This window comes from Buceros rhinoceros, unplaced genomic scaffold (assembly GCF_000710305.1).
Source record: "Buceros rhinoceros silvestris isolate BGI_N320 unplaced genomic scaffold, ASM71030v1 scaffold2477, whole genome shotgun sequence".
In the NCBI taxonomy this organism is placed as follows: Eukaryota; Metazoa; Chordata; class Aves; order Bucerotiformes; family Bucerotidae; genus Buceros; species Buceros rhinoceros.
In genome coordinates this window covers 88,619-101,028 of record NW_010420291.1, presented here as the reverse complement: position 1 = coordinate 101,028, position 12,410 = coordinate 88,619, and the positions used below count along the sequence as shown (strand labels likewise).

General features: G+C 37.5%; 1 protein-coding gene across 1 annotated transcript in view; it reads left to right on the top strand.

Moving 5' to 3' along the window:
* Positions 1–879: 879 nt before the first annotated feature.
* Positions 880–12,410, top strand: part of PLD5 (phospholipase D family, member 5) — a gene marked incomplete at its 5' end in the record, with an annotated part of 70,324 nt that continues 58,793 nt past the window's right edge. The window contains 2 exons of the mRNA XM_010139250.1: positions 880–1,048; positions 9,555–9,669. Of these exons, the coding sequence (XP_010137552.1) occupies positions 880–1,048; positions 9,555–9,669 (284 nt within the window). The remainder of the gene's footprint in view (positions 1,049–9,554; positions 9,670–12,410) is intronic.

Here is a 12,410-nt window from a genome sequence, read left to right as displayed (position 1 = left end):
CCTAGAGACAAAATTGGGAAACTTATTTGACGTGCATTTATTTTTAAGATGCCAATATTGAGTGTAGAGAGGACCTTTACCCTGCTGCAATTTAAGGAAATCTAGCAGCAAGGCACTATCCTGAGAGAAACACATCATTACCCTGAAGAGAAGGAGCATAACTGGAGCAAACTGTCAGTTTACCTCAATGTTTGTTTAGCTTCTTGGATCCATGTGAACATACGTAATGTCATTTGCAAGCATCTTGAATAATATGGACAATAAGATCAAGGAGCCTTCCAAAAAGAACAGGAAATTAAAAGGGCGTACTTCTTTTCTTAACTACTAGATCCCAGTTAGAGCCTTACACAGGTAAACCAAAGCAGAAAAATCACGTAGCTTAGAGCAGCTGGAAAGGGAGAATTCATATATAGAGACTACAGTGTAATAAAATGTCCTCTATAAAAGCAGACCTAAGAGAATGCCAGGAAATAAAGGTCTTGCCAAATTGCTTAGAGAGAAGACGTTAAATGCAAAGATGAGGATGGTAAAGCAAGAGATTGTTTCATTCTTCCCATCTTCACCTTAAGGACTGAATCCCACTTACTGTGTTATAAGAAGTAAGTTTTTCCACATTTAAGCTAATTTTGCAGAACTTCAAAACTTTAATTGGCTTTGCTGCATTAACAATAGGTCATTTCAGCATTTTATTGTTTTGGGAAGTGTGGAGCATGACAGTCCGCAATTTCAGAGCAAGCTGCAGGGTGGCACACTGCTGAGAGCCTCTGGGAGCAGACGTTGAACTGCAGGCCCAAAACCTGACATTCTTTACAATTTGGAACTTTTTAATACAGAAAAGTACTTTTGTTAAGTGGTTATTTTTTCCTTATCTATTCTCAGGGTTGCTCTTGTGGAAAATATTCCTGAAGGGATCAACTATTCAGACAGTGCACCATCCCATTTGTCTCTTTTCCAAGGCTGGATGAATTTGCTTAATATGGCTGAAAAGTCTGTTGACATAGTATCTTCCCAGTGGGACCTCAATCACAGTCATCCATCAGCATGCCAGGTATGTTCTAGCCTAACAAAAGGGTGGAGCTTTAACAATCTGTTCTTGTTGTTTCACTGTTAATTTTTGAGAGCTACAGCCCTTCCCCATAGCCCTTCCCTGGATAGTCTAAAAAACCCCTTTTTCTTCTGGGGATTTTCTTGCCAATACAATAGTTTTCTTAGAGTAGTGGCTCACTTGGACTAGATAACACATCAAACACATATTCATGTCACTTCCATCTTAGGAAAAGGATGTCATTGTGTGATCTTAAGAAACCTGCAAAATTGTACCTGTGTTAACACATCCGTAATTCGGGAATATTCGTAATTCTATACATTTTTTTTCTATTTGGTGCAACTGATTAATTCTGCGGTCGAACAGATGGATAGAATTACACTTATAAGGAATTATATAGCATCAGGTGATTTCTCATACCTTTTCAAAATGAATCTTGGGAGGCAGTGGTGTTCAAGACTTCTGCAATTAAGACAAAAAGGAAAAAATCATAAATCATGGTGAATGAGACAGGCATGCCTTACGAAGACGCTGTGCCAACAAACACTTTATTCTAAAGAGCAATCCTCTTAGAAATATGGTGAGAGTAGGTTTCTATTTTGTATCACTTGTGAAATTAAGATATCAGAATTGATAGGATGAGAATATCTCCTCTTTTACCCCAAATGTATTTATTCTTTGCTACAAGAAGCTGCTCAGCTGACATGAAATGAGGTTAAAATGACAGCCGAGTAACTGCAAGGAATCAACTCTATTATACCATGTCATAAACCCTTCACTTTCCTCTCTAGTTGTGTTGGTGCTGTGCCTTTTGCTAGATGATAGGCAAAGACTGGTTTTGCAAGTGACTAAAGATGGTGTGTTTTCAAGTCATGAACTGGACTGTACTTGTTTTGAAAGAAACTGTAGCCTAGTTGAATGACATACGCTAACTTTTCTTCAGAATAAGTCTGCTGTGTGTCCATTTAAAAGAGTGAAAATCTGAGGTGAGCAGCCAAATGGAAAATGCAGTGCAGAACTTTTCTTTTAGAATTCTTATAAATATTAGAACATAGTTTGTGAATAAATTTGAGTATCAAAATACTGAGATTTTTTTCACAATGTAATTATGCAGAAAAGCTTTATTTAAATTTATTGCCTAAAAAAACTTCAAACCCATGTACTGCACTTCAATCAGATGAATTCAAAGAGATAGTGCCTTAGATTTTTTTTTTGGATATGCATGAATTGGTATGTGCATGAAAATTTTTAGAAATGTTTTGTCTGAAAAAATATGTCATTTATTTCATAACCAGCAGAAACCTATAAAATCCCAAACAGAGCACAAAAATAGCAAACTGGAAACTGGGATTTCAGTAGTGAAGCATCAAATGCATTCACTGTTCCACATTCTTATGCAAAGTGAAAACTGGAAGATACTGCCCAATGACAGAGCAGGGAACAGAAGAGACATTTAAGAAGTGGATTTAGTCTTTCATCCTCAAATGCACCAGAAAAATGAAACGTTTTTCATAATAGTCTATTCTAGTTATCTATTTCTGCCTGCTGCTAGTCTTACAAAAATGAGTAATTACTTCTGTTTAAAGGCAATTAATATTCCAGTCATTTCCTAATTTGTACAGCAGCAGTGTGGGCTGAACAGCTGATAGATCTTTCTGTCAAGCTTCTGTCTATTCATGCTAAAACACTGTACTGTTACTGGCCAGTCTAAATGCTAAAGAAATTGCCCAGAGGCAGTGTTTCTTTGCGAACCGCTGCCCCACAGAGTGTTCACAAAGCTTAGTGTGTGAAAGGGAAAGGAGAAAACCTGTATTGTTACATCCGCTTTTTCTCAGCTTGTAAAATGAAAATGAAATTTCAGGGCAGCCTCAGTTCTAATCTAGTAATTTTCTGAAGTGTAAGTCAAAAGTTCTTGAGTCTTTACAATCTGAGGTCAAGGAAATTTGCCCCACAAAAAATCAGAAGCATTATGAAAGGCGAGGGAGTGAGGTGCAGAACTTCCAGGCAGTATGGTGTTTAGTGAGTAAGTTCTAGTTGTTCTGTGAATGATTCTTGTTTTATCAGAGACTAAGGGCATAACCATTTTCCATGTGGACCCACATCCTGCTCTATAATAGCAATTTCCATTTTATGAATATTCAAGGCATATTGCAAAGCAGGATTCTCTACAAGAGCACTCCATCAGACATGGATTTTTGAAGGAGAAAGGCTGAGTAGGCTGGATTGCTTTTTCTTAATTAGCTAAAAGGTTTAGCTATTTGGCTACATTTTCTATATATGTGTTTGTGTAGTGATATATATATATCTATGCGTATGTGAATATATATATACACACATACATGTGTCCAGTATATGTATTGAAGAAAAATACTTCAGGAAATTCTGGAATTTTTTATACACATGCCCGATATATATATATGTTCATATGTATGACCATATCCATATATGCATGTCCAATATACATATCATCCATATGTATACACATTGGCCATTTTGTCCAAATGTATACTGAACATACACACATACATATCTATATATGTGTATATAAAAAATTGCAGATCTTTCTGCTGTATTTTTCTCTGGTTTTGTGTGTGGTTATGTTACCTAGTGTCCTTGACAGTTGCCTGTCCATGTTTTGTTGTTATAAATCTGAACAAACAGTTGTTGCTGACTGAGCTGTACAGGTCACCCCTGCTGTGCTCAGTCATCTGAGTTCATGAGTCTTGCTAAATTGGAGTCTCCAAATGCAAACACATGGTGCTGCAGTGTTTTGGTGCTTCTACAGCTTAAATGATCAAGTAAACAAATATTTGCTTGGCAAAATACTAAGTAGGCTTCCTGCACCTGCTTTTCTCCTTCAGAAGAAAACTGTGTGTTTTGGCAACTTTGTATGGTCATCTGTGCGTTTTCAGGGTAGCACGGCAGTTGTCGTGTAGAGGCTTTGAGATTTTCGCAGAATGTGAATGTCTGACTCCTGTGGCAATCTGATGTTTAGAGGTGTCAGAGGACAACGGAAACACAGTTTTTGAGGATAGCTTTTAATTCACTTGCAGTGAAGAGAGAGGTGAATGTAAGGTCATGCCAATTTAATGACTCACAATTCATTTCCTCTGGCTCATCTCATGTTTAGAAACTTTAATTTAGAGTGACCTTTTAAAGTTCCAGCAAGTTCCTTCCTCACAAATTTCATTTTGTGTTTCACAAATAAAAATTAATGCCATCATGGCTTATTGGTATTGCCATGAGTATGGCACAATTCTCCCTGGGTGGCTATCGGGATGACTGTAAGATGATTAAAGGGTAGATCTGCATCTGATTTTTACAATGATTCCATAAAAAATAGATGTTTCTGACTTTATCTCTCTTCACCCAGCTATTGTGCAGGCTTAATGGGAAGTCTCCCACTCCATCTGATGACATATCCCATGTAAGCCAGCTGTCCAGCTTTGAAAGTAACCTCTGATGATAAGTCGTGTGTCACTCAGACATGCATTGCCCAAGGATCTTAAGTGATTTGTTTGGTAGAAGAAGTGTTAGTGCCAGATCTTGAGTACCCATCCTTAAGAACAATTCAAAAACGCAAGTAAAGACAAAGAAGAGCACATCTCCGAACCTAACAGCTACCAGCAGAAATCAGCTACAATTAGCTATAGAGATTGCAACGTATTTTCTTTTCTGTAAGCTCAGCTTTACAGAAACATCTCTCCTCTTCATGTGGTGGCATTTCCCTGATGCAGCTGGTACAGACTAAGCCTTTAAGAAAGAGTTTTTCGAATGAAGGCACATTCCCTCCTTTTTCATTAGCTGTTTTGCTAGAAGAATTTGAGGACAGGATTTGAGTTTCTCTGTTCTGTATTGAATAGTAGAAGTTAAAGTTAGGATTACTTGATTAATTTGCTCTATTGGTTTCTGCCAGCATACTATGATTTTTAGTGATTTTTTATAGAATCGCGAAATCGTTTAAGTTGGAAAAGACCTTAAAGGTCACCAAGTCCAACCGCTGTCAGAGCTAGGCTGCCCTCCCTGCTCCTGGCTTGCCCTACCTGGGACCAGGGTCTAAGCAATTAAAATCACATGCATGTTTGTACAGGGTGATCTTATTCCAGTGCAATTAGCTTGTTTTGAAAGGAGCATGCTCGTGGTGCTGAAGGGAATCGGCTGGGCTTTATTCTGTGGAGGCTCAGGGTTGTGGGGTTTTAAGGAAATACACAGCATTTTGGCAATTACTTAAGGAAAGTGACCCCCTGAAGTAAATCCATGTCAATGTTCTCCATATTTATAGATAGAATTATAGGTACACCCAAAGGCTTGATCATAGGACAAATTTATAAAATATTAGTAGAATTATACAGAGCAAATCCAGAATAAAATTCAGTTTTACACCGGTTTTATTTCTGTGCAAAGAAGCAGCTAAGTATTGTCTAAACTGTAGGAACCTAAGTTACTGAAAAACACAACAAATCATTTTTAGAGTACTTCAGTAAATACAGCATTTTTTAATTTATATCTCCCCTAGGTTTTTGTGGGGGTTTTTTTGTTTGTTTTTATTTTTTTTTTTAATGAGAAATACATGCTGATAAAGACGACAGCAGACGAGGGAAATCAGCCAGGCTAGAATCAGTCTGCCTAGTGACTGCTAAGAAACTGCTCTGGAGGCAACTTCAGAGCCTTTTGGTAATGATAACTTTCTTTTTTTAAAAAATTCACCAGGTAGCTGTGGCAGGTACAGTTGGGATTGATGTTTCAGATGTATGGTAGTTTTAAAGCTACTGTGAGAATGTCAGTTTGTTCATCCTATTTTGTCACTCTCAGTAGGTTTTTTGAAACAGTCTAGTGAAAAGTGTAAGGGAATATGTTATTAGGCTAGGCAGATTTCTGGTGGTATTGTTTCTTAAAATGCAGATATTGTATAAGGTAGCATACTTTTACCTTACAAGTTTTGTGGCACTTGGCTACTACTGTTTCTCAATCCTCACAAGCTGGCTGTATAGAAATTATTCTGATCGCTGTCACATAGTTTCGCAGCAGCCTGGTATTGTCTTGCAGAGGGAATGTGATCTGAATGACAGCATGAGGGTTTGTATTCAACAGAAGCATTTCCAAAGTGCTGACAGCAGTGACAAAACCCCTCAGACCTTCTGTCCTGTCTTTTTTCCTTTTCGTAGAACAGAACAGTAAAATTACAAGTAAACATGTCAGAGAGTGTAGAATCTGAGTTTCAAATTAATATTAATTGGGAAGAAGGTCAGGTCCTTCAACAATGAAGGAAGAATTTCTAGTACCCTACTTTACTATAGTACCTGCAGATTTTTAAAAGCAAGTCGTGAATTTTTCATAGTTGTTTACTGAGAGTGCCTAGACTAACCCTTGGTGAACATTTGAATGCCTGCTGAGGGATGATGCAGCGAGAGGCAAGACAGAGGGAATTCTTTCCAGTTCTGGCGCTGGGTGGTACTTTTTGTATACCTGTATAAACACACGTAATTGTGGCAAGCGCACTCATGGTCTTAACTATCGCTTTTTAGAGGTTCTTTAAATGTTTTATCAATTTGAAGTTTTACTATTTATGAACATAGTTGGCCAAAAAAGCCAATTATAAAAGCACAGCTTGTGGTAGCCCTAGTGGAAAAAGAGGTGTCTTGTCAGAGAAGATGTCTTCATTGGAATGCAGGGCTGCACTCCAAGTGACCTTATTCACCCACAGGATGGGCTGTTCAGCTGGTAACATGAGCTGTGAGAGACAGCCAGGTGTTCCATCAGGGATGCTGTGTTGGTTGCATCAGGGCATGCTAAGATCAGATAAAACTCAAAAAATGCTGCCGTGTTCTTTTTAAAATATTATTTTAAAATAATTAAAATTTAAATTTAATACCAAAAGCCCAGGCTTGTTTTTCAAAGCTTTTGTAAATCATATGTAAATAAAATCTTGTGCAGGTAGAAGTAGCAATAATTTCCAAAAATAATTACCGGGGTGGGGGTGTGTGTGTGAAACATTTAGTTTTATCAGCTTTAGACATTACCTTTCTAAGCATTTCTTTAGCAGAACAGTTAATATACTAATTCATATTGATGATGAGAATTGCTTTCCATCGTATTTATGAGTGCTTTTTCCATGTTTATTTATTTTTGTATGCTAGAGCTCTCTACTATGCTTCTAGTGAAAATCAATTTTTTCAGATAACCCAAACAAAATCAGGTTTTCTCTTTGTCTTTCCACCTAGTAAATTAAATCAATGTATAGAACCTTTCTCAGTAGCAGTTTCTACGTCTATATATTTAATTAGTTTATGTCATGCTAGCGTTTAGTCCTTAATTTTCCCTGCTCACAAAGACACAACTAATGAGCAATGTGGAAGAAGTGAGTCCAAAGGCTGTCTGAGGTCTGGCATGTCGGGAGATGGCAGCCCTGGGGGAGGTGGTTGGCTGGGCAAGGCACAGGCTGGGAACTCGGCAGACAAAAGCACGGTGATTGCTGTTCCCAGATTCAGTTAGGGCCTAGCAGTGCCAGTCCACAGCAATTGCAGGAGAGACCTTCTTGGGGGGAGCAGGGCACCCAGGAGTAGTCAGCGTGCCTCCGCTCCCCCAGGATCATGATGAAGCTGCTGCATAACTCTGTATGTAGTATCCATCCCCTCCACACTATAAACTCATTAATTCTTACCCCGGTAACTTTCAACCCTCTTCTCCTTAAGAAAAATCAACACAGTCACAGATGTGAGAATTAAAGATCATTTTAGCTTCATGAGGAATGTGCGTGAAAGCCACTCCTTGACTTGCACAATAACTCAATAAGGGCTTTGGTGAGTTAAATCATGGGTGTTATTTCTTACATATGGCACCAACAAATCACCTCAAGAAATGCTGAATCTAAGGAGCTTCATGCAAAGCCTGTTTTTCTTTTTCTGCTCTGCTGGGTATTGTCTGATGCTTTTGTTATGGCAGTGTCGTCTTGACTACGAAGTTCCTGTGAGCCCTGAGGTGAGCAGGGAGCGACGCTGTGGGTTTGAGCCAGCGAGCAGGCATGTATTACAAAAGTAAAACGTAAACAGAAGTTCTGTGTTTCCAGTGCAGTCTCTGGCTGCTCTGTAATTTTGAGAAAGCTATTTTTCTAAGGAGACTGGGGCTTCTTATTTTGCCACATATATTCAAAATAAGTGAATATTTAAAAATAGGTCTGTACTGTAAACCGGTGAAGAGCTACTTTCTGTGAGTGCTTAATGCTTAAGGCCCCGCAAGGCTCAAAGTGACAATCTGTGCAGGATGGCTTTCCTCTGTTTGCTGCTTCTGCTCTTGATGTGGGAGGAGGGCTTCTGTTGGAGGTTTTGTTAGTCGATGCTGTGTCAGATTGCATCATCCCAGACTGATTTTGCTTTGTTTAGAAAATAGAAAGATCCTTTTAAGATTTTAAGAGTAACAGTTTATACAGAGAATTACCTAACGTAGTTCTGTGGAAAGCTTTAGCTTCTGTTTGATTGGAAGTTGATATGACTGGTCCTTTTTTGGTTTAGTTTTATCTTAGGGCTGGCATGATGTTGAATCTAAAATGAACTGTGTAGATGGGGCAGGCACTTTGTCAGCTGCGTAAACCAAAAGTTTTTGTATTTGACTCCTAACTGCAACTGGTGTCTGCAGTAGTAAGCTAGAATGGCAGCAAGGGAATGGGCTGTAACCGTGGTTGTAGTAACACAGTACAGAAGTGCTACACTGGATATTTTATTATTGGATATTTTATTTTATTTTATTTACATTGTGCAGTTAGGAGTTTCTAACCAAGGATTTTTTTTTTAAGTTAAAATATTTAATCTAAAAATTAAACATTTGCTATGCAATCAAAAGTTCTACCTTGTTTCTTGGATTTGAAAAACTGCGGCAATTAAAAAATTTATTTTTCATGTGAAACAAATTATTTCTGTTTTAACATATATCCAGCTCAGTACGAGATCCCCTTTTTTGTTCTGTTTTAGAATTAAAGCTTAAATAATAAAGCTATAAAAGTGTAAAAAGGAAAAACATATGGAATACTTGTCGATCATTGTTTTCCCTCCTGGTACAGCTCATCTAAAGAAGAGTACATGACCACTTGGAAACATATTGTACCATGGTTAGAACCACTTACCAAAAAAAGCATTAGTGCAGAATAATACATTCTTCTCTTTGCACTTTTTATCCTGATTTGACATGTAATTATTTAGAAGAAAGTTAATGTAAAAATATGTCTACGTAGCGTAAAAAACCTGGACACTTCCTCCTCTATGTGACATCTGTCATCAGTGGTATTGAATAATCTGGGAAAAGGAAGAAGCAAATTTGGCCTTCAATGTAGTATTTCTCCACGAAAAAGTTGTTTGCGTTGCTAACCTTTAGGGTAGATTTAACCATATCTAGGAATGTATTTACTCAGCTGTTGTACATTATGTTTTCGTTTTAACATGCACCTTTGATTTGTTGATGTGCTGTTTGAACAATTCTGTATCGTAAAAGTTCCACTTTCCTTTAATGTTCTTCCCAGGGTCAGCGTCTTTTTGAAAAATTGCTTGAACTGGCGTCCCGAAATATTGAGATAAAACTAGTGAGCGATATACTGCCTGTGGAATCAAAGGTATTAAACGACTTGAAAACAAAGGGTAAGACCAAGGTCTCTATGTTGTATTGCTTGAACTGGCGTCCCGAAATATTGAGATAAAACTAGTGAGCGATATACTGCCTGTGGAATCAAAGGTATTAAACGACTTGAAAACAAAGGGTAAGACCAAGGTCTCTATGTTGTTACGCCATTGACTGCTACGTAATGTTCCTTTTACTTAAAATGCAGACTCAGATGATGTATAAAATGCAGATTATTGGTTTAGCACTGGTACCCTATGATCCTTGAGCTTGCTCTGGCTCATAGTTCTGAACCTGAAGGTTCCGAAGGTTCAAAATCTGAAACTGTTACTGTAGTTGATGTTTGCAGTTTGCAAGTGATTAAAAAGGTGGTGCCATGATTACGTAGATGTTTGAACTCGCTGCAGCTGTTCTAATGGTAGGCGACCTAGCCAGAGAGACTGCTGTCATACCTTGTGTGACAACATAGTTTCCTCTTTGAGCAATTGCAAAATAAATGAATAAACCAACATGTCTATGGTACCAATGATTCTGAAGCAGGGGAAAATAGTCTGTCAGTCAGATTTAGCCAGCTTACAAGGTTTTCTGTGCTATGTGCATTGCTTAGGTGCCTACTCTCCTAATTGTTGTTTTGAGGATTGAAATTCCTTATCCAAAGAGGGATTACACACTGGCACTACATGACTAAACTTGCTTTATGTAAAACTGCGTGGAAGAATAGCAAAGAGAGTTTAAGAAACGCTGAAAGAAGTTAGAATCTTTTAGGAGTTTTAACAATCTCATACACAATTGTCCTGAATATAATACGTTAATTACCTATATAATCTGATAAAAGTATGTTTTTAAGGATAGGTTACGTTTTTCAAAGGTCAAAAAGAGCATCTACATTTTTATGGTGATGTTTTTTGACAGAGACTACTATATGGTTCACAAAGGCACTTCTAAAAAATGAATTAAGCAAAACAGCTGCTGTACGTAGTGGCACTCTACCATGTCTCTTTACGGTAAAGAGCAAGCTTTTCCAGTAAAAATCAATCTTTTCTTGTTTAAATTCCTTGTAATATTCTTCAAATGGCAAGTAAAAGAACATTACTAATGGAGTCCTGGTCCCTTAAAGAGACCATCTTTTGATCAAGATTGGCATGTTATTTAAATGTAGTAACTACAGAGACTTGTCATTTCATGGCACTGCCTGTTCCAGGGTTTTGATTATTTCTGTTACGTAACCAAAAGCAGTACCGAACCTTTGATAACCAGTAAGCCTAGATCAGCTTTGTCAGACATCTGTGAAGTAAGGAATTACTTTTTTCCGATGTGTTGGAAAAGAAATAAGTACTTTAATATCAATGTCAGTGAAACTGTCTTTGAAAAAGTAGTTTCTTTTCCCTGTTATTCTAATGTCCCAAGTTTCTATGAGTCAGAGGAGATGCAATGTGGCGTCTGTACATTTATATTGATGTACTTGGCGATAGATATTTTAGCTATCGTTTATCGAGAACACACAATATCAAAAATTAGGCTCTTTCAAAAAAAAGATGAGCAAAAAATTTAGCTGAAAAGGGAGCGATATTTGTCAGTGGCACTGCCTTCAGTTTCTGTGGGAATTAATCAGACTTGTGAGCTTTTTTAAAAATCAAACAAACAGAACATTTGCTTTTACAATTTTACTAGCTTCAGTTTCCCTTATGCCTTGTTCAGATTTGTCAGACAGGAAATTTCAGAGTGTTCAAATGGAGTGATCAATATATTTGCGTGCTCTGAGCTACAAAAATTGGGGAAAGTCCTTTTATATAGTAATTCTTGTGACTTTTTTGGTCATCATCTTTGAACGTTGTAATTGTAGGTATCGTTGTGTACCACTGTCTTTTTCAAAGACCGATACTATAACTTCTTGATTTTCTTACTACGAATGGTTTGGTTTGGGTTTTTTTCTCTCGTTCCATATTTTGGTTTGTTTGTTTTTACAAATTCTGGTATTTGTGTTAGAAAGTCTTGATTTTGATGTGGTGATGCCCAGCTTGGTTGCAAGTTTTTCACCTGCATATAGATTTGTTCTTTGATTTTATCTCCAGGAAAGCTAGGTACATCTTTATTTGGTACTCCATTCCTGCAAAGAGATAAGTTACTTTTACCATTCAATTAGATTTAGTTGTCTTAATTTTATGTTTAAATGAGCAGACCTTGTATGAGCAGCAGATGCATGCTATGTCTTGCTTGAGTCAAATAGAGGCTCGCTGGTAGGCTAGCAAGAAAAAAAAAAAAACAATTTCCGTTAGTTCAATAATATTAATAATGCAGTAAATGGAAAGCATTTATGTATTTGCCTTTTTTGCGACTGCTGTAGGAAAGAAATACTGTTACCTACTACCGTTGTAGGTAGGACAAGCGTATCATTAAGCTTTGCTATGCTATTCTGGAAGCTCTGTCTTCTAAAATTATTAATCTCTTTGCTCATGAGGCACTGGCCACCTGCATCCTCAGAAATCAGTCAGAGCTGATCCTAGAAAGGGAACTGTGAATCATCATTCGGACACATACATTCATGAGGATTTTTGGGGGTTTTTTCCCTGCAACTGGTCTGATTTGTCTTAAAGTACGCCATGCACATTTTTTATTAGAAATATTCCTCTTGTAGGAAAGTAAGCAGTAAATATATCAATAGCTCAGCCAAGTTTTGAAGCTTCATGAGATGAGGAACCAGAATATGTTTGGCTGAACAGTCTCAAACTCCTACTTGTGGTGTCCGTCTGAATTAGACAGA